The sequence below is a fragment of the Hippopotamus amphibius genome, chromosome 6 (genome assembly GCF_030028045.1).
Source record: "Hippopotamus amphibius kiboko isolate mHipAmp2 chromosome 6, mHipAmp2.hap2, whole genome shotgun sequence".
Lineage (NCBI taxonomy): Eukaryota > Metazoa > Chordata > Mammalia > Artiodactyla > Hippopotamidae > Hippopotamus > Hippopotamus amphibius.
Window position 1 is genome coordinate 64,828,012 of NC_080191.1, and position 26,803 is coordinate 64,854,814.

At 40.6% G+C, this 26,803-nt stretch overlaps 1 protein-coding gene across 2 annotated transcripts in view; it reads right to left on the reverse strand.

Moving 5' to 3' along the window:
* The window catches only part of IMPG1 (interphotoreceptor matrix proteoglycan 1), a 128,180-nt gene that overhangs the window by 56,929 nt on the left and 44,448 nt on the right, over nt 1-26,803 (reverse strand). Inside the window, exons 9-12 of one of the 2 annotated variants that reach the window (XM_057739728.1) lie at nt 23,309-23,329; nt 21,678-21,925; nt 20,179-20,255; nt 19,076-19,173 (exon numbers count right to left, since the gene is read on the reverse strand). In XM_057739728.1, coding sequence (XP_057595711.1) covers nt 19,076-19,173; nt 20,179-20,255; nt 21,678-21,925; nt 23,309-23,329 — 444 coding nt within the window. The remainder of the gene's footprint in view (nt 1-19,075; nt 19,174-20,178; nt 20,256-21,677; nt 21,926-23,308; nt 23,330-26,803) is intronic. The other variant, XM_057739729.1, reaches the window with a different exon arrangement.

The window sequence follows — 26,803 nt, forward strand, 5'->3', positions numbered from 1 at the left end:
TTAGGGCTATTTCAAACTCAAATTTCTATGCATTATTCATCCTCAAGTGATCTACAAAGAGCAGTTAAACTGCACTTAGTGCGTTAGAAGCCTGGTTAATTTCATGCCCTTGGTATTGACAAGTGTACCTAAAATATATTTCATCTGCTTCTATTTTACAGCAGATTTTTAACAATTTGCAAGATTTGTTAAGAGTAATGAACTGTATTTGAAGAAATCTTAGCCTAATCGTATATTAACATTAAATAATAAAAATTCAACTCCATAGGACATTGTAGGAGGTGGGGTGAGAGGAGGATTTATAGTATCCTGCAAAGGCTGAATGCGCAGAGAATGTGAACATTAGGAAGAGAATCTGAATAATTCAGGCAACAGTGTATTATTTATTATCTCAATTAAGAAAATACATTCAAACTCTCCTCACCTGCAGTGAGGAATGCCTGAATTGTTAATATCTTTCTGAGAAAATCATCTCTTTCTACTTTTAATTTAACATTTTCACTATGGTTGGAAGATAAAGTGTTACATTGATGAGGTTTACATTTTACATCTATGACCCTGCATCAGCTGTGGCACTTGTACGTGCATCAACCTGCAGCCACCAAAAGAAAGGCTGGGAGCATCCCTTTATTTAAAATCCAGGGAGACCATCATTATCATTAACATCCATCCATCTTCCATCATCCACCCGTCCATCCCTTTATCCATCCATTCATCTAGAGAGTGTCCCTGGAGGGGAAAGCAAGATAATGGTAAGAGTTGATGTCAAAAGATGGAGTGAGATTGCTTCAATTGAAGGGCCTAAGATGGGTAACTACATCAGAAAGATGTCAGTAACAATGAGGACTATCCCAGGTGATTATGCTGTGTATTACTTTATAGAAGCTGATGGGTTTGGGTACACAAGGTGGTATTTCCCTGGGGAAAATAAGCAGTTCTGTTGCCATTTTAAAATTACTTAATACAAACAGAAAAAGACTCACAGACTTCGAAAACACACTTATGGTTACCAAAGGGGAAAAGTGTGGGGGGGAAGGGATAAATCAGGAGCTTGGGATTAGCATATATACACGACTATACATAAAATAGATAATCAACAAGGACCTACTGTATAGCACAGGGAACTCTACTCAGTATTCTATAATAACCTAACTTGGAAAAGAATCTGAAAAAGAATGTATACATGTATATGTATAACTGAACCACTTTACTGTACACCTGAAACTAACAAAACATTGTAAATCAACTATACCTCAATATAAAATAAAAATTAAAAGAAAAAAATTACTTGATATATAGGGAGACAACCTCCTGTTTTTAATTAAGTGCGAATAATAAGGGGACAGATTTGAAGTACAATGACCTGTGTATTCCCACAATCCTGGGAATGACACGGTTGGATAGCAGGACCTCTCGGTTGGGTGTGGATGAGCAGTGTGCCGTGATGTTACCACAACTGCAGTATTGCTACTTGATGATGGCACACCTTACAGTCTGGACTCTGAGCCCATCCCTCAGTCATTCCTTGCCCTGCAGGGAGGTGGGGTTGGGGTGCTGAGCCCTGTAGGTAGTGTTTCAAAGGCCTCTGCACCATCTGGTTTCTGGCTGGGTTTGGCCAATGTGGGCATTGGCAGGCAGGGGTCGGAAAAGGTAGGACTATTTCTCCCCCTCCCTGTGTGCCCCAGGTCACTGCTCTGGCAACAACTCTGTTTCCTTGGTGTCTGCAGCTCCCCCGAAGACAAGCTGGCCCCTGGATTCCAGTAATACCACCTCCAACTTTTGTCTCTGGCCTGGGATGGGGTGGGGTAGAAGCACTTGCTCTTCTTAATCTGTGGGCAGCCTCTCTCTCCTGTTTGGCTTCTCAGCTTCTCCACCGCCTAACACATTCCTTGCATGAAATTCTCTTTCTTGTAATAATAGTTTGTACCATTATAAACTCCTCATGTTTGATTGTTTTGACCTATAAAAATGGCAACCTAATGCCTGAAGTAGCATCTGTTTTTTTTTTTTTTTTTTTTTTCTGGTTAGATTCTCACTGTTACAGGTCAGTTAAGGAAGGAATCCTTCCCACCAAACAGAGACTTTAAAATGCTGACCTTGGCAGAGGGGATACAGTGGGCGGAGAGCACGGGCGCCCGGGACGCAGCACAGGGTGGGAAGGAGGCAGAGGGCGGCAGAATCCCATGGCCAATCCAGGGATCAGAGCAGCAGCATTTTGCAGGTGGGACCAGAGCAGAGACCATAATCTTAAATGGACTGGCTGGGTCATTAGGGAAGAGAAATAGAAAATTGATTCTGGAACCCTTCTGAAAGGTAGATTTCAATGATTGCATGGAAAAATGAACACACTTCTCATCCAAAAGAATGCCTTAGTGATTTACAACAAACCCTTTTGCCATCCCTATAAATACCCCTGTCTGTATTGTTTGTGTTGTTATCTGGACTATTGCAACCTTATTACTCTATGATCTGGCACCAGGCTGCTGGGTAAAGCGAGGAGAGCATTTCTGCTCATAGAACACAGTCTCAGCAAGACTTAGTTCTGTTTGTGCTGAACCTATGGGGTCCTGAGGCCAAAGGAAAAATATGTGTCCCTCCATACACTTAGCAAAATATCCCTCCGTGTTTTGAACCAAACAGGAAAAGTTAGCAAAAGTACTACAAAAAAGCCAAAAACCGAAAGCCAAAAGCAAACCATAACTCTATGTGAAGCCCCATGTTATACAGTCATTTGCACCAATGTCAACCCTTATAAACCTGCCTGAAAGGCACACAAGGGCTGTGCAGATTGGAAATGACTGTCCCCGTCACACGGCAGGTAATGCCGGTTTGTAAAACCAACAACAACTTAATCTTTATTTGACATTTCGATATTTTGTTCCTGATGAGTTTTTGCATTAATTTAGTTTTTTGAAATCTTATATTTCAATGTGATCTTGATGACTGAGTTTGTTGGATTGCCTTTAAACCTGTGCCTCACTCATTGCATTCTAAACCCAGCCCTGCTGGGGTGCTACCTGTCTCACATGCACAGAGGCTGTGCTGAGATTAGGTCGAGAGGAAGAAGAAAGAGAAAGGGCCAGGCTGCCTGTGCAGAAATTCATGGAAGGAGGATACTATGGAACTGAGAAAAAAATATCCCAGTGTGGACTTGAGGTCTTATTAATTATAATAAAGTTTCAGGAAAAAAACCCAGGTCCATCGAATCCTGGGCAAATTGGCTTTAAATTGGTGGTGAGGCCCCTGAAGACACAGATCTGGAAGGGAATCAGCATAGAGAGACTTTATTGTAGATCACAGGTTTGCCAAGAAAACTTGAAATTGGGAAAATGGCCTTAGAGTGAAAAAGAATGACATCTGCAATATAACTTGTCCCGAGAGGACTGAAAGATCCCGTTTCAACTGCATAATATGTCAGATTGGATCTCTGGTGCAGCCTGTGCTTCATAAGAGGAGAGAAAATGAGAATTCCCTGGGGAGAAATGAATTGAGAAATTCATTAATTTGTATGTGAAGGCTGCAAACTTAAAAAACAAACACAAAACAAGCCTGCAAACCAACAAAACCTCAAATGAGTCTCATGAAAACAAGAGAGTTTCATATTTTTCATGTATGATGAAAAAATGCATTAAATTGCTCCAGAAATGAGCCTTCTAATGTAGTATTCAATCTCAGGAAAGCTTTCTCAAAGTCATTGTTTTTCTTTTTCAGCCAGAAATGAAGCACATCTGTATATCAGTCATGTCAAGCGGCAGGTTCCATTTTCCATAATGAATATTATGCGGCTGTTGGGGCAGTTGGGGCCTGGTAATATAGCAGTAGTTTTTTTTTTTTTAAATAAATTTATTTATTTATTTAATTTATTTATTGGCTGTGTTGGGTCTTTGTTGCTGCACGCGGGCTTTCTCTAGCTGCTGCAAGTGGGGGCTACTCTTCATTGTGGTGCGCGGGCTCCTCGTTGCAGTGACTTCTCTTGTTGTGGAGCAGGGGCTTTAGGCGCATGGGCTTCAATAGTTGTGGCACATGGGCTCAATAGTTGTGGCTCATGGGCTCTAGAGCACAGGCTCAGTAGTTATGGCACACAGGCTCAGTTGCTACTCAGCATGTGGGATCTTCCTAGACCAGGGCTCTAACCCATGTCCCCTGCATTGGCAGGCGGATTCTTAACCACTGCACCACCAGCGAAGTCCAGCACTAGTTTTCTGTTTTCCTTTGCCTATGCTTAACTTCCTCTTTGCCTCAGAAGAAGTCTCATTGGGAGGAGCACTAGAGAAAGGGTTCACCTGGGGTGAAGCAGAGCAGAGCCCTCAGTCAGAGCGTCCCATGGGTCTTCCCGCATCTGTCATCCCCCAGGAAGATGATGAGGTCTTCTTTCTGGATTTCAGTCTCATATTAAAGTCTTGCTAAGTATTCTCACTCTCATTCAAAATATTCAGCTCCTTAGAGCCATGCGGGGAACATGAGTAAAGTTTATAAGCAAGTTAGCAAATTGCAGGTACACAGCCCAGTATAGTAGCAGTGTGGCTTTGTCCAGCCTAAAGGGTTACTCTGCCTCCTTGAATCAGTTCAGCTTTTCTCCTTTCCCTGAGTGAGTAGGTGCTCCTTCCCACCCCTGGGCCTTGATCAGCCTTTACTCTTTTAAATCGCTTCTCCCAGGAACCATCCGATCCCGCTGCAGCCCCAGCTCCTTTTCCGGGACCCTGTCCCCCAGCAGTGATGCGACCCCCTTCCTGCCCAGCACCTCTCACTGCCACTGTTCTCTTCCCAGGGTCTCTATCCTTGTGTGGCTCCCCTCTGGCTGCCCTCCGGATGCCATGATTAAAACAGATATTTACCACAATTAAAATGCCTTTAAGTTATTTCGGTTGTATTCTTGCTATCTCATTTTCCTTCTTCCAGCCTTCCTCCTCCTCTTCACTGCCGGTTCTCCCAGCTGTAATCTACCGCCCTCCCTCCCTCCCTTCTTCCTTCCTTCCTTTTCTTTCTTTCTTTTCTTCCTTTCTTTCCTCTTTCTCTCTTTTGTCCTCTCGGCATGTGGGATCTTAGTTCTCTGACCAGGGGCCGAACCCATGCCCCCTTCAGTGGAATTACTGAGACTTAACCACTGGACTACCAGGGGAGTCCCTCTTGCTCTGTTTCTTGAATATTTCTTCTTGGTTTCTTGTCCAACTACCTTTACTTAAATTTATCATACCAAAGATACAGCAAAAAGTGGTGCATCTCATTTGCTGAGTACCCTTGAGTCACTCTAGCTTTCAAAGTTGAAGAAAGTTACTGAAAGATCATTCAAGAATGTCACAAATACACAGCTGAAGGGCCTGACAAAAATGATTGCAAGCTCCCAAGGAAAGAGTCAAATCAGTGGGAACTCTGTCATCCTACAGAAGGAAGGTCTGGATTGAGAATCTAAAGAGATATATTTTCTTAAATCCTAAACATGCTCACTCAAAGCAAACAGACAAATAAATGCAAATAGTGGTATTCATTTACCTGATCTTCAAACGCTTTCATTTGTTCCATCCATGAATGAAGTTTGGTAAGTTTTGTAAATGCTGCCTCTGGATGATATTCTGTTAACATTTTATTAAAGTTCTGTGGATTAGCACTTATTTCAACGTTCCAAATAGCATAAAGCTAATACACATGCTCTGGCAAGGATTTTACCTAACCAGACAATATAGAGAACTTGCCAAGTAGCGCGGGAGAGTTGTTATTTTTCTATCTCATTCATTGCCAAGAAAAAAAAAATTGGAGGTAGAAGAAATTGAAAATCCTGTTATCTTTTGGTTTACTCAGTGGTCAAAAGATGTTAAATTTTCTCTGAGATTATAGAATCTAAAGACAAAGTTGCCATTTTTCTGACATTTACATTTTTAAGGTCAGATGGATGAAGTGACCTGTCTGAGCAGAAGTGCATGACAATGGCCGGTTTACTCAGTTGCCTGTGTAGACTTCCTTCCGGACACGGACCACTGCATGCAACTTGTAGTCTCCTGATGCCTTTAGAAATGCAGTTTCATCTTCATAAAACTTAAAAACTAAAAGAAGTATGCATGGGAGTTTCTGTCCATGTAAATGGATGGAATTCCCTTGTAAATGCTCTTGCTATTTCTACCTTAGGGTTGCTAAAATGTCATTTTCCCTCAATGCAAGAGTTGTTTCTTTGATTACAATGCTGATTCTTCACCGCAGGACCCAAGGTGACCTTCCTTCCCCATAGACTCAAATGTGACCTTGTCTGCTCCTGGCTTCCCTCTGGCCTCAGACCATTTGTACCACTGGTGCCTCACACTCTCTGTAAAAATGGGCAAGAGGGGGTCAGAAATATTTGCCTTCCTACCCTAATGCTGATGTTACCTTGTATGGGTCAAGATAAGAGGACATGAGACAGCAACCCTGTAGCTATGAAGACGCCATGTCCAAGTTGCTCGAGAAGTGATACATGGTGAGAATGGGTGACTACGGAATTGACTAGATGTCACTTTGACCACCTAGCCAATGTCACCCTAGTGCCTCTCTCACCATGGCTTTTTTCTGGACAACGCTTCATCTGCTGTGTATTTCCTGCCCCCTTTTCTACCGCGGGCTCCTTCTAACTCCACAAATACTGACCACCTATTATCACTGACGACAAACACACTCACGTTCTGATTGAGGGCACTCCAGCAGGCAACCCTGCTTTCTCTCTGCACCAGATGACTTGTCAAATTACAACCGGATTCTGCCCATTCTAGTCCCGGCTTTCATCTTTTCCTGCTGACCCAATGTATAAAGCACTCTCTGTTTTTTACCTACTATGCTGAGCTCCTTCAGGATGTACTATGATGGTTAATTTTACGAGTCACATTGGCTAGGCCATGATACCCAGATACTTGGTCAAATATTATTCTAGATGGTTCTGTGAAGGTATTTTTTAGATCAAATTAACATTTAAATCAGTAGACTTTGTATAAAACAAATTCCCTTCTAGAGTGTGGGAGGGCCTCATCCAATCAGTTGAAGGCCATAACAAAAAAAAAAAAAAAAAAGAAGAAGAAAAGAAAAGAAACAAACCTGACCTCCCCAGAGGAAATGGAAATTCTGTCAGCAGACTCCTCCCTGGGTCTCTGGCCTGCCAGCCTATCTTGCTGGTCTTCATAATTGCATGAGTCAAGTCCTTAAAATCAGTCTCTCCCTCTCCCTCTCTCTTTCTAGACACACACACACACACACACACACACACACACACACACCCTATTGGTTCTTCTCTAGAGAACCCTGACCAATACATATACTGAATATTTAACTCACCTCTGTGTGAAATTCCAGCTACTTATGTGGGGCCTTCCTAATGCATATTCAAAAGTCCCTATTCTCTGACTTGTACTGATTTCTTAAAGAAAGAGAGAAAGAGAGAAAGAGAGAGAGAGAGGAAAAGAGGGAATATGTTGCTCACTGTGTTCTATTAGGTTTTAAACTCCAGGGTGAGAAGAAATTTGGTGTCTCATGTATAACCCAGATGACCATGGCAGTATTCAAGCTCATGGTGACCCAGACTCTTTAACCCACACTTTTCCATCTACCCATTAGCCCTGCTTCATTCTATTCTATTCTATTCTATTCTATTCTATTCTATTCTATTCTATTCTATTCTATTCTATTCTATTCTTTCTATTCTATTCTATTCTATTCTATTCTATTCTATTCTATTCTATTCTATTCTATTCTAAATGTTCTATTCTTTCTCTTCCTATCTTTCTATTCTAAAAATCTTTTGTATCTCTTCTTTCCTCCTCTCTTCCTCTGCTTCTACCCTCTTCCACATCCTCAAAGCTTTGCACTAGCTGTGGGACAAAATCCCTCACAGTCCTACTTTTCCTCCACCAAGCTGTGGCCAGACTAACTTTCCTAAGTCCCATTTTCATCATTCCTTGTGATTTCTTGAAAATTCAGAACAAACTTTTTCCTGACATGTAAGACCTTGCTTGATATATACCCTTTTCTTACTTATTTCTCTGCCTTCTTCTATGAATCTCCAATCTCTGTGTCTTTGCTCAGGAAACTTGTTCTGCCTGGAGGGTCAGCTCCCTTCTCTTCAGCAAAATCCTATGCCCCCCTTGGGGCCACTTACACCTCACGTATGCCTTCTTTGACGCGTCTGCTTCTCACTGAGACAGGTCCCTCTGACCTAAGACAACTGTATATGTGTTTAGTCCAGAAAAAAATTTTAAAGTAGTCTTTGAGTTTATTCATAAACTTTTACATTGTTCTGTTTCTTGTGTGTAAGTCTTGAATAAAGGAAATAGAGGGAAAACACACCATGGTCCGGTGTGAACTTAACCTTCCTTTTCAGAGCCAGAGTCGTGGCATTATTATCACTGAATTCTCTAACATGAAATTTTAATTTACCCCTAAATCTAGGCCTTGGAAACATAACAGACATATGTGACAGTGGATTCATATTCTAAAGATAGATTTCCTTCAGTATTTTCCCTGTGCAATGTCACCTTAATCTCTTTCTTTCTTTCATCATACCTTTTTTTTTTCCAAAAACTTTCTCAATTCTCTTCATATGATAAGATTGCTATTAGAATTGTCATAAAGGCTTACTTCTGAAATGCATTTAAGGGTTTATTCATGCAGAGACATTCACTTGGTTATCAGAGCTGTTTTGCACTGAGGGTTGATCCCAGGACTCAAGATCACTAGGTTTATTCTAATGGTTTCAGTGTCACCATGTGCGAAAGGAGATAGCTGAGCTGGTGCCCAGATGCCCTGGGAGGGGCTGCAAAGCCTGTGGTGTGGGGGCATGTGTCCCACTGAGCTGGTTTTCCAGTGCTGGTGAGATGCTGGCACTGTAGCTACAGCGAGTAAGATATAAACATGACTCCTGTGGTGTGTCAGCAGTCACTCCAAGAAGTGAGGGGATAGGCTGCAGATGCTAAATCCAAAGTGAAAAATATGATAGACTCTAAAAACTGAAAATGAAAAACCAAACCAAATGAAAGCCACTAGATGCTTAAAATGGAACCTCTAAACTGGGCTGTATTGGGGGATCGAGTGCTCATAGGTGCTACTAGCTGTATAGATATAAAGTAATCTTGGAAATAGTTCCCCAAAGTGGGCCCTACAGAGAAGTCCTGAGTCCCTAGGGAATCATTATGTTGATCTACTTGTGTGGCAGTTTTCTGAATTTATCAACCTCTCCTTTTCTCCTCTCTATAATATACTGGACAGAACAGTCAAAAGCATTGCTAATAATGGAGACTCATCAATCTTCCTTGTCATGTAAATATGAACCAGCAAAATGGATGAAAATGAACAAGTCAGGGCTCTGAGAACCAGCAAAGGCTGGCATCTCCTAGGGTGTGTTCATTGGTCACATGACCATAAAGTAGCAACAGGAAGGCAACATTTGGACATCTGGGAGCATGACCCAGATCAGCTCACTTGCATATAGTACAGACCCTGCAGACACATAGATCACCACCACCCACTAACAAGCCTGTTGCAGATGCTGCTCATTCATCAGGCCAAGCTTTCCTGTGGAAACCATTCATGGCTTCAGAATTCTTCATAATGGTTTTACCTATGAAATACCACTCACATCAGTTCACTTTTGTCCATCTCCCCTTCTATCTCCCAAGTCCAGGCCATCAACATTTCCAGCCTGGACTGCTGTCAACACTCTTCTAATTGATTTCCTGCATTTGCCAGCCTCCAGCCAATTCCCCACAATGCAGTCAGAAGATGTATTTAAACTCAAATTTGATGTGTCATTCCCATGCCTAAGACCCTATCAATGTTCTTAACAGGGCTCATAAAGCTTGATACTTCTGGAATTTCATTTTTTTCTCTCTAAATCTTCCTAACTCCAGTGACGCTGGCTTTCTGCACTTTCCTGCAATAGCCATCTACTTCCAGCTTCGGCTAAACCTCTCTGTCTAAACCACTCTTCGCCAGCCTACTCAATTGCTATTTTTGCTCTTATCATTCAGATTTCAGTTTAAATGACTTCCTTAGGAGAATCAGTTGGCTATATAGAATTGATAATAAGGGATATGTATATTTTTTTATTAGTAGATTGTGTGTTACATATCCTTTGCATCAACACCATCTTACGATAAATTGCTATATGCATATATGTCCAGGTTTTTTTTTTTTTTTTTTGAGATTGGTTGTTAAATATTTACCAGTGTACCACTGATGAGCTCTGGTGGTCACAGGGCTAACTGGCTGTATTGGTTTCCTTACCTTCCCTGTGTCCGTTCTCTGTTCTTTTACTGGGTTTCCTGGGAGCACCTCTGAAAAAAACTCCTTTTAATCAAATCCTGTCTCAGGGCCTGTTTTGGGGGAGACTCACACCATAGCAGTCAATAGAATATATCTACTTTGTCCACAATTTTATGCCCAGTACCTAACAAGAACAACATAAATATTTGTTGAATGAATAAATAAATGAGCACAGCCCCCCAACATCCCACTACTAGTTAAGTGAACTTGTTGAAATCCTTTTTACTCAGTGGCTTACTGGCACATGAAGAGCTTGCTTGGCTCTGTGGCCTACAGTGTCCCTGGAATTCATCAAGGTGGCAACCAGTCTCGCCTCTAAAGATGTGCAGAGAAGCTATAGGAAGGCCTTGGGGAAATCCACTTATACTAGTGACATGTGGGGTAAAACCAGAGAATAGATGTACATGATATGATGGAGGAAAAAAGAGGATTCCCCTCAGGAAAGGAAGAAAGGAGAAATGGTGGCACTAAGGTGAGATGAAGTTGCCAAGGGTTACTGAAAACCACCTGGTATGTGGCATCATCTAACTGTGTACGTGAGTGTCCTCATGAGAAGGACTGTGAGAGTGGAAGGAAGGGAAAGATGCAATTTTTAATGACAATTGTTTCTACTTGCTTTTGCTTTTGCAGAAGTGGCAGAATTTATCTTAGAAATGTGTGGTCTCTGTTCACTAAAATGTTGAAAAGAGATTATAGGGACCACAACTTTGTATACAAAATTGGATCATAGCTTGAGGAGGGAATTGAGAAGAGCCTGGAAAAAGGGTGGTCATGGAGGAGAGCTTTGAGAGAATGGGGGCTGAACAGCCCTACAGCTGGGAGAGGGTGTCAGATCACTTCATTTGGGGGTAGAAGGTCAGAACACACATTTTCTTAGGAATTGCCACAATTTGGGCTAAGGCATTGAATTTTCCAAATATAAAATTTAGAGGAGAGTCCTATCTCAGCTTTTACCCAATTTGAGAGTTGGAAGGCCTTCACTTTTCAACTTTCTCTGGGCATTGTGAAGACGGTATCTAGGGATGGAGTATAATTTCAAGTCCCTGTTGAATGGCTGTCCCTTCCTTCTTTGAGATAAGATTTTCCCCATGGACCTCTCTGACTTGTTTTTATAAGTGGCATATTCCTTCTGGGAAAATTTACTGTTTGGTCCTCAATTTAGAAGTACAAGGAAGAAAAGTGGCCATTTTTGATCACAGTGGCGTAAAGTTCAGCTGAGTTTTTCCTACAAATCTTTCCAAGTCTTAATTATTATCTTTTCATCTTGAAGTGGAACAATTTAAATAATATCTTGGCCAGGCCCTTCTGGTTGAGAGTTAGGAAGTAAAATGTTTTGGCTGGAAGCGTGTCTTGTTGCATATTTCCTCCACTTCACTCCTCCACATGAATCAGTGGTATTAACACATCCCATGTGGTAGAGCTGATTAAAGTTGTTCAGCACTCTCATTTGGACAAAAGTATTTACCAATGAGGAATATCACCTTTCATGCGAGCCTGTCTCTAGAGTTGCATGAGGACCGATACATGGAGAAGTATAGGCTCCAGGAGTTTACAGTCTGACACCAGAAACACTGATGGGCCCAACAACAGGTACGATTAGTTATGAAACCCCAGCGTGTGTCAGACACTGCTCAGTGCAGAAGTTGTTTTTTTTTTTTTTTTTAAAAAGGAATAAGAACACATTCTTTTGCTTCAGGAAGTCAGTCTTGGCGGGATTCCAGAGATACACACCAATCATTTCAATACCGAGTGGTAAATGTTCAATGAATGTATATGTACTTTTTTGTTTTAGAGTCTGGGAAGAAAATGGTAATTATGAGTCTCTTCAAGTAGCAGTTGGGAAAAGCTTCACAGAGGAGGTGGCATGTTGGTTGGAACTTAAAGTATGAGTAGGAGGTCATCAGGCTAGAAGGATGAATGGCTGTTATAAGCACATGAGAAAATGATTTGTGCAAAGCCACAAAAGCATGAATATAGATGACGTGTTATGGCAATGGTGAGCAGTACGACCTGAATAGATAGCTGACCACTGTTTCTGGACCATTTAATTGGTTCTCTGAGCTTCTTTTTAGGTAGAGCAAAAAAGGGAGATAAATTAACCCATCAACTCTGATTTTCCTGGAGGTATCATGTTATAAACTTGTTCATTTACTCCTTCAACTCATTTACCATATATTAATTGCCTGTCTAGATGTTCCAAGCATCTGGCTTGACCTGAAGATAAGGCAATAAGTAGAGTGCTTGACCTCACGGCATATGAGGAGCCTGGTCCTGTAATGGGTTCTTTCAGATTAGTTCATCTCACTGATTCTTTTCAATGGCGTCAAAGGCTGAGGCAAGATTAAGAAAAGTCAGAAGCGTGTGGTGTTTAACCTATTGCCTAGATGGGGGATGCAATGGCGAATTTGACTGGGCCATGGCGTGTGTCCTCTGCCCACCCCACTATTCTGGGTGTGTCCGTCAGGGTGTTCCAGGATGAGATGAAGATCTGAGCTAGTAGACTGAGCAAAGCAGCTTCCTCCCTAATGTGGGGGCCTCATCCAATCTGTTGGAGGCCTGAATAGGACAAAAGATGAAGTAAGGTGGAAGTCACTCTCTCTGCCTGTCTTTGAGCTGGAACACTGGTCTTCTTTTGCTTTCGGACTTGGACTCAGACTGGGACTTACACCACTGATGCTCCTGGGTCTCCAGCTTGCTGATTGCAAGTCTGGGATGTCCCAGCCTCCATAACCACGTGAGCCAATTCCTTATAGTAAATCTGTCTCTGTCTTTTTCTCTGTCTCTATCGCTAATCTCCTATTGGTTCTGTTTCTCTGGAGAATGCAGACTAATGCAGGGGAATAAAAGGCAAAACAATGTCCAATAGCATAACAGCTCTGCCTAAAGTTTGCTTTTTCACCATTTAAAATATTGCAATTTATTGAAAGATATGGATTACATCTTACTGGAATGTTTAGCTAGTGAAAAACTCTGTAATTTGGGAGGGAGATGACACTAAAGGGCTTCTTTGATAGATTAGATCATCATTCTAATCAGTGAAAAGGAAAATGTACTACTGCCTACACACACGTAAACCAAATGAAATGAAACGAAACCAAAACACACAAAATTTCTATCCTAATGATTTGATACTACTTTTGAACAAGTTGGATGCATGTTATGCAGAGAACAGAATGTTGAGTTTATCCTATAGGGTTTATGACTCTTATTTTTATGAAATAAGAGTGATCTTAACAGGTGACTAGCTCTGTAAGAAAGAGTGGGATCAACTACTCTAAAAAAATAAAAATAGAAGACCTCGGAACTGGAGATCAGATAGATACCAATTCATTTAATGTTCTGGAAGCACATTTTGCAAGTACTTTATCTCAGGAGATTAACCACTACATTAAACTACTTAAGCGGAGAGACTTCTAAGAGTACTTAACTGAGATTTTAATGGCTTAGTGGGTGTTTGGTGCCACTAACCTTAAAAATTTTCCAGGCTAGAGTTATCTCAGTGATGCCAAGATGCAGAGCTTTGGAGTGCTGGTTGTCACCTACGTGTGCTGGGGAGAGACCCAGAATTTTATGAGGGAGGGAAGCCTTGGTCCTGCCTAGAGCTGCTCTTTGTTGTCCCAATCCCTTCCCTATATATGAATGGGATGCCTTTTTATCAGGAATGTTGCCTAGTGAAATGGAGCAGGACCCTATGGTCTATGTCCCCACGTCCTCAGCCTGCATTGTTGTCTGTGGAAAAACTTTAGCCAAGGAATAAGCCTGATCAGAGAAGTGAGAAAATACAGAAGCAAAGAAAAGCGGTCAAACAGGACAGAAAAATAATAGTTTAGTCAGTAAGCAAAGTCATTGACCTTAGTTCCTTCTCAAGGGCTATAGATAATATTCTGAGCTATACCCCGTGAGCTGTCTTCTAGATACTGAAACACCCACCAGGTGGAAGAAGTTAACTACATGGTGACCAGACTGTAGCCACGATGTAAGCTGCCACAATTTCAAGAACTGGCATCAAAGAAATGGGAACAAACTGACCCTAGAACTGAAGACTAACTGTATCTAAAACAATCAAAATGATGCTGGCCAGACCACTGATGACCAATTTTAAGATGACTGTCATAGCTGACTGTGCTGCTTCTGCAGGTGGCCCCCTCCCTCTGTCTATAAAAGCTCTTGCCCCCTGATTGTCAGTGGCGGTGGGGGGGAGTCAGCCTTTGGACAGGCATCTGCCCTCCCCCTTCCCCCCAGTTGCCGACATCCAAAATAAAACAAACTTTCCTTTCCACCAAGTTTGCCTCTTTATTGGCTTTTGAGCAGCAAGAACTGGACCCCAATTTTGGTTACACTCCTTGGGGTCATCACTGGCCCTCGAGATATGTCCTGGTTGGGCTGATTACGAAAGCATATCGATCTGCTTTTCATTGGCAATGTAGCATATTTGCTGTCTGAGCCCAGGCCGGCGAATATAGTGCTTCTTCGTCAATCCTAATCAAAAGCTCAGTTATGAGTGCAATTTTTATTTACGGAGCATTGACTGAAGGTTACGCAGCATAGCCATTCCTCTGGATATTCTAAAATCAATCCTTGAGTTAAGGTGGACGGTCAGCTCCTGCCCCTCGTGGAACCACTGTGATGAACTGGGCTCGGGCATTTGTTATGCATCTCTGGCGATGGCCTTCTAGGGAACACCTGACACGGAGTTTATGCTATAAGGAGGCTGACGCAGACAGGACGTGCTTCACCGGAACCCAGATGCTCTCCTCAGGGGGACCCGTAGGAGAAATTTTTTCCCTAAGCAATTACCATGCTGTTAGCATGCAGATTCCAAATTACAAGACTAAATTGTATTGTCCTCGCTGTACAGACTGCTGAGAAACTCAAAGCCAAATTCCTGAACCACCTAAAGCAAATGAAGAACTTTCTGATGTTTATTTTGTATATGATTTTCCTCACGGAGTAATTTGATTTTTTGAAAAATATTATTGCAGAGAAACATTAACATAAATTTAGACATTCTAAAGCAAATGGTTCAACAAATGAACTTATCTATGAAACGGAAACAGATTCACAAACATAGAGAACAGACTTGTGGTTGCCAAGGGGAAGGGAGCGTGGGAGAGGGAAGGACTGGGAGTGGGGTTAGTAGATGAAAACTATTATATATAGGATGAATAAATAACGGGGTCCTACTGTATAGCACAGGGAACTATGTTCAATATTTTTTGATAAATCATAACGGAAAAGAATATGAAAAAGAATGTGTGTATATATATATATATATACACATATATACACACACACACACATAAATAACTGAAACATTTTGCTGTACAGCAGAAACGAACACAACATTATATATCAACTATAATCCAATAAAATAAATTTAGAAAATGAATGACTCAAATTGTAAAATGTCAAATATAAAAAAGAAGTGATGGCAATATTCAGCTAAGTATCGTCTTCATTCTGTTATTCCAAAGTTATTCATTAAACATCTGATGACCCCTCAAAAAATGAAGTGAATGATCTGGCAATTGTGAGTTAGGAAAATGCACAATATTGTGTAACCATCACCTCTATCTAGTTCCCAAACATTTTTATTGCTCCAAAATAGTCATCTGACCTATCTTTGTTTCAGCTTTCCTCTCATTTTCTTTCAATTCTTTAAAATAAAGTATTATTTTATGTTTCATGCATGTCTGTAAACCATCATCAACTTTTTTTGGGGGATGAGGTAGGATTTTAATAAACAAACTACAAAATCCCCTAATAACAAGCCCCAGTGCAGGAGACTGGGGAGGAGCTGTCAGGGAACAGGAGATGAGCCAAGATCGAGTCATCTTGTGGAAGCCAAATGAAGGAGTTTCAGAAAGTGAGTGCCAGCAGGCCCCGTGCCAGCAGTGTCAAGCAAAATGAAGATGGAAATGAGGCTGCTAAATTGAAAAAGAAGTCTGTGATTTTTGTGAAAATTGTGTTCTGTAATGTGCACAACCTTGTGAAACCTGTGGTGATTAGGAGGTACGGCAGTGAAGACTCAGAAGGCTAGACTATTTTAAAAAAATTGACAGTGTGGTGAAATAGAGGAAGAAGAGATCGTGGGTTGAAAGCAAACAAGTTTGAGGGAATATATATATTTTTAATGATGGGGTTATGTGAGCCAAACATAGTGTAATAGGTGGGAGAAACTTGGATGATGGTCCTGGCTTTGCGACCAGCTATGGTGTGACCTTGACCAAGGCACTTCCCATCTCTAGCCTTGGTTTTTTTACCTGCAAAACGTAAAACTTAACTAGAGTATGTCTATGAGTCCCGCCAGCTTTAGTGTTCTATGGTATATTCATGAATGGAAGGAATGTGTACATAAAATGAAAGCAGTAAAGCAATTTTGAAAATATCATGCAATAATACTTTCATCATACATATACTATAATTTTCATTAATATATGTGAAATCCTGATCTTATAATAAGGTTTTTTTGAAGTCATAATGAAGGAAGGGAATCCAGTGAGTATTTAATATCACTCATGTCACCAAAAGGTGGTTTGCTTTATCCCACCAACTTCTAAGTGATTTAAGAGTCAAAATAGTGGTTGATGTGGATTGTGACTGATTATCAACGGCCATGAAGGCTTTGCTGCTTCTTCCATCAAGAGACAAGGTCTATGTTCCCTCCTCTTTAATCAAGATAGAGTCTATGGCTGCATAGCCATTAGTATGTGAGGAAGTGACACTGTTTCTGGGTCCTGGAGAGACTGGCACCTTCCACTTTTTTTCTCTTGTGTTAATGACTCTTTGAACCCAGCTGCCATGCTGAGAGGAAGCTCAAGCAGCCCCTTGAAGAAGCTACATAAAGAAAAAATGAGGCCCCAGACAAAAGCTCACTGATTTGCCAGCCATGTGAATGAGCCCTCTTGAAAAAAGATCCTCTACATGGGGCAGAGAGGAGATGTCCCTGCTGATCCCCACCCAAATTTCAGATTTATGGGCAAAATAAATGATTGCTGTTTTAAGGCACTAACTTTAGGGTGATTTATAATGCAGAAATAGGTAACTGTATCACGTGGTTAACATTTATTCACTGGTAATCATGTAAACCAAACATAATATATATAGGTGATTCTGCTATCATATCATATATGTTTTTGTGAAAAACCCTGTATTCAGTAAAACTGCACTCTAATTTCACACTAGATTTATGAGGAAAATAGGAATGAGGTAGACCACTTAAAACCCATAGAATTTCATAAAAAGCCCTAACTAAAACAGTAACAATCCTGTTAAAAATATCAGTCACAACAAATCTCCCCTGGCATTTGCACTTAGAATCACAATGCCTTCTTATCAGCCTTATATCCTGGGGTTCATGCTTCCCTAAAGACACTTTTACTTATAGTTTTACCAGGAAGCTGTATAAAGTGGGAAGGATAGAGATTCCTAAAGCTGCTATATCAGCTACTTCTTGTACTAAAAAAAGACTCTTCTGCAGAATATTTGTTTTCTATAAGGTCTTCATATATTGATAAAGATTTCCTGTTTAACCATGAGAACGTTTGACCTTACTGCCTCAAAATTAAACATTCTTGAGAATTCAGAATTGAACCCAGAACTTCAAAAAACTAATTATAGAATTACCATATGATCCAGCAATCCCACTTCTGGGCATATACCCAGACAAAACTACAATTCAAAAAGATACATCCACCCCTATGTTCATAGCAGCACTGTTTACAATAGCCAAGACATGGAAACAACCTAAATGTCCATCAGCAGAGGAATGGATAAAGAAGATGTGGTATATATACACAATGGAATACTACTCAGCCATAAAAAAGAATGAAATAATGCCACTTGCAGCAACATGGATTGACCTAGAGATTATCATACTAAGTGAAGTAAGTCAGAAAGAGACAAATATATGATATCACTTATATGTGAAATCTAAAATATGATCCAAATGAAACTATGAAACAGAAACAGACTCACAGACATAAAGAACAGACTTGTGGTTGCCAAATGGGAGGGTGGGTGGGGGAGGGATAGACTGGGAGTTTGGTGTTAGCAGATGCAAACTATTATATATAGAATGGATAAACAACAGGTCCTACTGTATAGCACAGGGAACTGTATCCAATATCCTGTGACAAACCATAATGGAAAAGAATATGAAAAAGAATTATACATATGTGTAACTCAGTCACTTTGCTGTACAGCAGAAATTAACACATTATAAATCAACTATACTTCAATTAAAAAATAAATTAATGAAAAAGTAGAGTGAACCAGGAGGATTTCAATGTTTACTGACATCCTTACTTGTCCATTAGATGTGTGCTAATTGGCACTAAAGAAACACACAGAGCAGAACAGACAGTATCTGTGGTCACCCTGTATATGGCAAGTAGGAATACAAACACTGATTGTAAGGGCCCAGTCCTCTGTCGCCATAGCCCCTTGTCGTGGACGTGGGCCTTAGGAGCTGCGTTGTCCTGACAGACTCTCAGGTTTGAAGCCCAGTAGAGACGGCTGTTCTGTGTGGGCAGCAGTTGGTGCTACTTTGGGTTCAGTTTCTTTCACCAGATCTGTCAGGAAAGGGCTGTCAGTGCTCTCTGTGGGACTGGGCGCGAAAGCTGAGGAAAGGATGCTGAGAGTGACCACCTCTTCAGAAGAAGGTGGTCCAGGGGACAGCTTTTCTGTTGGAAACACTGGGGAGAGCCAACCTGCTCCTGGGTGGAGGATGACTTTATCACTGGTCTTTGAGATAGTGTCATAGGTGGATTTCTCCAAGAGCATGTTGTCATCTAACATAGACTCTGTGGGAAGTAACTCACCAGGTAGACTCTGTTCTGCTCTGTCCACTGTCTCTGGCCTGGGTTGACCAAGAGGAAATTCTGGACTCAGAGTAGCAACCTGAAGAAGGAATATAAGACAGATGTTGACAAGGGACATTTCTCTGTATATGAGAAGGGGTATACTCTATATTTTTTCTTTTTATTTAAATTAAAGCAAATCATTTTGTAGTTGACTTGGATCTCATGTGGATTCTGATATAGAAACATGTCCTGAAAGGAAAACAATGCATTGATATAGTAGTAAAATAAGATCTCTTGGCTGAATCTGCCTGTGTAGGGTTAATAACCAAAATACTTTGAAATGTGTATCAATCATGTTTGAACTTATGAATTCTTTTATTTAAAAAGGGAGTAAAGCTTAGTCAGCACTTCCACTTATGAACACCACAGTGACAACTTCCAGCATAAATTAAATGGACATAGCTTTAAATGAAACACAAAAGTTACTATTGAATTCATTATTATTATTTTTTACTTCCTAAGACATTAATTTATACTTACAAACATCCATAAATAACTAGATAAGACCTTGACTTAAGAATAAACGTATAAAGTATCTTTATGCTTATATGTATTTCAGAAAGTTAAAGTTAAATAATATATTCTACTTTTAGTATTCTTTTCAGTTCATGAACATGCATTTATTTTATCGAAAACAGCACATTGTGACTCTAATGGAAACAAAGTTCTAACTATGCGGAAGGAAACTTTGAATTTAAGGATATTTGAAATGCAAGTTGTACTATATTTTATTAATATAGATCCTGGAAGTGGGTAAGCAAGTACTGCTGGTAAAAAAACAGAAAAGGATTATATTTATTTACTTATTTGAATTCTTTTTTTTATTGGAGTATAGTTGATTTCCAGCGTTGTGTTAGTTTCAGGCATACAGCAAGGGGAGTCAGTTATACATATACATATATTCATTCTTTTTTAGATTCAGAAAAGAATGTTTAGCATTGCAGAGGCGATCTTGCTCTGTTCAGTCCTTAAGTTGATTCTTTCTGATGGAAGGTTTGGAGGCTTTGCTCCTGTTTGAAGCACAGAAGGACAACAAACTCACCCTTGTGATATCAGCGAGGAGAGTGTGCGGCAGCGACTGGGTGTCAGGATCCAGGCCTGGCAACGACCCAACAATTTCTGTGGGTGAAAAATCACAAGGTTTGAGTGTTTCTTTTTCTTTTTTTCCTTTTGTGGTTGGAGCAGTAAAACAGTGAAGGTTGGGAAATGTGGCAATAATCGGTTCTTGAGGTGTGGTACAACAAATGGTCAAGAAATGAGCATCAGATGCACTAGCGGTCACTGACCTGAGTGATCTGCTGAAGGACGGGTGCAAAGGGTGCATCGTGCAAGTCTATGTGATAAGAACAGTTGTTAATGTGGATTTTTAGGATGTTTAGTTTTGTTGTACGCATTTGGACCAAGCAGACTGGCTGATTGGCTAGGCCACTGGGGATGAAAATATAACTAAGATAACAAAGCAATAAATGGGTAGAGTAAATACTGGAATCAAGGACCGTATGTGAGTCCTTGTGAGTCCTACTTCCACCCTGAAGCCTAATTCTCAGATTATCCCAAAGGGTTCAATCAAGAGACCAACCCAGAGTACCAGATGGTCTCGGAGATGAGTCTGATGTTTTCACGGAAATTTCCTTGCCTAAAAATTCAGAAGTGAACCAAGAGAATTTTAATGTTTACTGACATCTTTACTGACATGCCCTACATCTCATCCCAGGGGACCTTTGTGAAGTTTTCCAGAGTTGAGTTTGATTATCTAAACTACAGAAACAGAACTGACAGAGAATGTCAGTTTCATGCCGTGTCACATTAAAATGGCATTTCTAGTGCCCATCTATCATGCCCAGAGTATTGGGTGAACTTAAGAGTCCCTCCAGGCCCCCTCTGAGGATCCTGAGTGAGCCTATCTGTTGATTTCTTTAGATCCATGCTCTTTTCTCTCCACTACTCCCTGCCCTTGGAGGTTGACTTATATGGACCACATAGATGGTTCCTTGCTCCCTGTCTTTGGGATGGCATAGATCATTAGGCAGCCTTTCAGGCCTGGAGGTAGTGGTGGGGCTTTAGTGCTTCTAGCCCCAGGGGACTGTCCTAATCCTCTGGGTCTTAGGGAAACCTTTATCAATAGTCCCTTTCTCAAACTCTTCTCAAGTTATCCTGATTCGACTGTGCCATCTGTTTTCTTCTGGGACCTGACCGATTACTAGATGAGGGACTCTGGGCTGTGTCAGGGGAACAGAACTGTCCCCAGGTTCTTCTCTCCACCTGGGCTCCACTGGGTGACTGCGGCTGAGCTGGACTGAGCCGAAACTCTTGGCTTCCCTAGAGCTATTTTTGGTGTGAAGTGGTCACGAAAGGCTCATCGAATGAGACCCGGGGGCAGTGAGGAAAGACAGAAATGATACCACCCATGATGTGCCTGTTATAGAAATGACTGACTCTACAGGACCCAAGTTAAAATGACAGTGACCAGGAGACAGTCACACCTCCTTGTCTCTCTGTCAGAATGAGGATGAACGCAGAACTGTGAAATCACCCACTGACCATCAGTGAACTGAATTGACCCCACATCCAAGGACTGGTCTTCCTCCAGGGCTCTGCTGATCAGCTTCCTGAGGTCTAAAGCCGTGGAATAGATTTCCCTTTGCTTGTCTTCCTCCATCGTTCTATGAGGGTCTCCTTCACTTTCAATTTTGTTGGAATCAAAAGACAGGAGGTCACTTGCAGGGCTTTTTGCTTCTGCCTTGCCTCTCTTAAAGATGGCTGTAAGTTGCATCTCTGTGGAGCTTGACCTGTAGACCGCAGAGGACACATTACACCCAAAGCCATCGTTACATGCCTTATAAAGAGAATCACTATGTTGCTACAAATATTTAGGACAGGTTCAATCTCTTTCCTGATGGGCTTTTAACAAATATTACACTTGAAATTAATTTCAATGTGTATCAGAAATTTGAAAGGTGGAAAAGAATTAACATATATTTCAGCTCTGAACTAGAATGTCACCATGGGACTTGAATCCAGCTTGAAGAGGAGCTACTAACTGGATCAAGTGACCATAGATTTTCACTTTAGGTCTTTGTGAAAAAGTCTTAATTGTCAAGAGCTGCTGGTATTGACCAGTGTTTTCATGGTCTTATAAGTACCAATCAGCAAGAAGGATGAATTCTCTCTCCCTTTTTTTTTCTTCTACAAGTAGCCTCCTTTTGGAAGGTCTATGAAATAGCAATGTAGGATATAGCAGTGGGACAATAGTATTATAAGTATGTGTTGTATCCAAGTCAAAGCTTCCGTCCTCAAGGGTGTTTTTCTACTTTTTTCAATAAGTATTTTTTAATTAAAAAATACAACTGTATATTAAACTACTCTCTTCTTCCCTCAAGTTGCTTTTAAAATAACATCTTAGGAGGAAGATGTGAGAAAAGAGAAAGGGAAGTAGTTGACGATTAACTGTATTTATTATCATATTTATTGATTCAGCGCCTTTACGCATAAAAATGAAATAGGATCCTTTCTAGCTCTGTCTTCTAGGACCAGGTTTTACCTCTTAGTTTATGCCATAAATCTACACAGAGGGATACAAAAATGTTTTAAGGCCACAGGAACCAATCATGTGTATTCTGGGCCGTTCTTCTAGCCACACGATCAGTCAGAGTCTATGGTTGGTCATGTCCCCAATTACAGGAGCTAAGCTGATGCTTATCACTGAGCTCTCCAGGGTATAGAGGGCCCTTTCCTCATTCACACTGACCTGGGAACCAAGGAGCAAATTCGTTCCTCTGCCTTATTCCAGACTTAGGCGGGTTGCATGCAAGAGTATGTGTCCAGACAAACAACTTCCCATCCCAAATAACATTTCAGAAATTGTTGAAATATACCTGCATCGCAGATATGCGTTTTTATCTTATTCTCTTGAAAAGCTTTTGAGTTCTTATAGAACAACACTTCTGCTCATCAAGTCACCATTTACCTGCTTCTCTCATGCAGTGATTTTGATTCAAGTTCTTTACTACTACTGAGCAATTGGTCAATTACTCCCATTTAAATGTCACCAATAAAAAGCCACTGGCTTATCCCAGACTTTATACGTAAAAATAATCTGTAAGAGCTTAGCATACACATGTGTGTGGGAAAATGTACTATATTTCAAAACAGTAAAAAAAAGTTCAAATTACCCATCTTTTTCTTTCTTTGGTCTTCATTTCATCATGCACAGCGGGAACATGTAAGGAAGGAAGAATTTTCATGAAGTTTATTGACATTCAGTGAATCTATTCATATACAAAAAAATTTCATTGTCTCCAATGTTGGTTCAGAGCTTTGAAGGAAACATATAAACTGCTGTCTGAATTTAGAAGGAAATTTTCAGAACCATATGAATCTCAGGAAGTAAACATTATTCTGTGATGTTTCTTATTAGGATTTGAGCCTTAGTTGAAAGATTACATGTACTTTGGTATTCTTCTTAAACTCTTTGACTTCCTGACATTCCTTTTACAGAGGCTGCAAATATATTCTATACATCTTAGGTTTTTGGTGGTGCTGGTGCCAGGAACTTTTTTAAAAAAGTATTTTATAAATGGATTTCTCATCCCCTGAAAGGCATTAAATGATTAGTTTATCCCTGAAGGTAATTTATCTGAGACCAGACCCTGGAACTGGAGTTTTGTTGACTGATTGTTTTTCGAATTGCTTTAATCAGTAAGCCTTGAGGGGATGTACAATCCTCTGTGGAACAGGTTGCAGGAAAAACAAGCACCTGTTTACCGAGTAGGTGGTCCGTTGCAGGCAGTTTACATGCAACCTCATTTAATCTTTTCAAAAACACAATCCCCATTTTATGGGTAAGGGAAGATGCAGAGAGAGGGAAAGTTGTCAGTGGGAAAATGGCAGATGTGGGATTCAAATCCTGGCCTGCACGACCAGAAGCCTGAGCTCATTTTGCCACGCCACCACATGTTTGTGCTAGAAAAAAAGGCCATTTGGTCACCAGCCTGATGACAACATTGTGGACTTCTCTGGGCATACATGTGAATTTAGTTTAGAGGCTATATTCAGTTTTCCCACTTTATGTTTCAAATGATAGTTGCTGCCAAAGACACTACACTTCTCATGGGATTTATGCTGCTCCTCTTTCTGCCTGGACCACGAATTCATCTCACAGTCATCCTTTGATGTAACATGACTGAAATGGACTCTGCTCCTACTTTCTTTCTGTGGAGGCAAAGGAAGATCTGTGACTCCAACTGGGGCCTCTCTGTGGGGAGGGACTTCCTTCTGTACCAACTAGACATTCATTCAGGGCTTGTCTCTTGCTTGTTTTCGGCAGTAGTTTGCAATCCATGAAGTTCTGGAGAAAAGCGGGGCTTTTGGGGCCAAGACCCTAGGGCTAAGACCCTAATTTCACAAAATTGTTTTGTTGAAATGTAATTGTCATCAAACAAACTGCACATGTTGCAGGTGTACAGTCTGATAAATTTCATACTCTATACCTGTGAGACCATCGCCACAATAAATTCAGATCCCAGAAGATTCCCCTCCTATCCCTCCTCAAGCAACCACTGATCTGCTTTCTCTCACTGCAGACTAGTTTGCATTATCTAGAGTTAAAAGCAAATGCAATTATGTCACACTCCTTTTTTTTCTGGCATTTTTCACTCAACATAATTATTTTGAGATGAATCCATGTGGTTGTGTATTCCAGTAGCTTGTTCCTTTGCTGAATGGCAGTCTATGGTAAGAATCTACCACATCTGTTTATCTGTGGCTCTGTTGTTGGCCATTTGGGTTGTTTCCAGTTCTTGGCTAATACAAATTAAGCTGCTGTGGATATCTGTGTACAAGTTTGTGAAGAAGTATACTCTCCAACTAGATTGAATGACTGTTAATAGTTTCTCATATTTGCTTTAAGAGATAAAGCAATATTTAAAGTGGAACTTTTACTGTTCATCTTTATAATTGTGTTAATAATAGATGTTCTAACTACTTCCTGGTTGTGTTGAAAAAATCAAATGAGGTCACTGATATAAAAGTACTTGTTCACCTGTACATCAGGTTTTATACAAATGAGCTCCCAGAAAGAGGGTACCTTGAGATTCCTGGGGTTTTAGGTCTCCTCCTTTAGGCTCTATGAGAAAGCAGTTTCCTTTATAATAAGTTTACAATATTCTGAGCATTGTTTTTCATGATTAAAAGTTTGCCACTCTCATAAGCATATCATTTATTGTATTCAGGGGTCAAAATGTTTTCTGGGAGACTAAGTCTACATGACATAATGAAAATCACTGGGAAATGTGATCAAATTTACTTTATAAGCATCCTTGGTGGAAATAAGAATAAATTCTTACAGAGAAAAAACACACAGGAAAGATGCAGTTTCAAGGGATATAACTGTTTTAAAATATTTACCTTGCAAAACTTCTTCACCTAACATTTTGGTTTTCTTCTGAAACAGATTCTTTTTTATTATTAGTTTTTCCTTTATTTGAAGGGAGGGGATACTGAGTATTTGAGCATTCACCAAGAGAACTGTTCCTATCATTTCCTCCAGGTTTAAATTAAAAATTTGTTCTTTAACTGCAGTGGTCTAGACAGAAAACCTTGCCTCTATGCCGAGTATTCTCCCAACACCTTTTATTTCTCTCTAATCCATCTGATTTCACATGGAATACTGTGGAGCAGCATCTTGAAATAAAGAAAAATGAGTCTGCTTTGGTAAACGTTAAGGGTTTCATCTCTTGTTACTTTCACGGTTCAACATTTCCTTCCTCTGGAGTTACACAAAGCAGAGGGCCCTGATAGCGTCCAGAGAAACAAACAGGTGGAGGCCCCCCTGCCCCCTGCAAAAGCTGTTCTTTGTGAGCATGTGGGGCCAGCCCTGTGGACCTTCCTGCTTTAAGACAACAGATGGTGACAGGTCGAGAAGAACTTTGAGTGAGGCCTGTCATCCCCTTTTACAAATCCCCCTCAGTGCAAGGGATCTCATTCTGCTCACACCAGAATATATGCCCTGCAGCACAATTAAAAAATACCATATTATGATCCCACCTGTGGAAGTTTTGAATAATGAGAACATAAAAGAAAGATGCAATAGTCTTGCCGAAACTCCTGAACCCACATTACAATGTTGAGATGCTACTGGATATAGGCCTGCTTGTGGGAAAGCTGTGGGAACGTGACGGAACCCTGCTTTAGTGTGGCACTATTTAATTTCATGTCTTCTATTTAAAATTTCAATTTTATAAGTTTTGCTTGGTAATACATCACTATGGTCCAGGCCATCAGAATGATATAAAAGTACTGTCAGACATCAAAATGATAAAAAAGGTATTAATAGTTCCATGCCCATCCCTGTCTACGCAATTCTCTTACCCCTATAGGTACTACTTTTTATTAGTTTCCCATCTCCCTAGGGTCAGCCTGATTTGCTTAAACGATGACTGTGTTTAGCATTGGATAGGAAACCAGGCAATGGACATCAAGGTAACTAATTGCCACTTTTCTGGATCTGTCTCTGCTGAGGGATTTTCCTAAGAGGTTCAGTAAATGACATTGCCAAGGACAGCGATGAGCTTTCTGCAGAAAGTCGTCTTTCTGACTCCCGAGGGAGGAAGGAGGACGGCTCCTGTGTTACTCCTTAAAAATCACCTGGAGTCATGTTCTAATTAGAC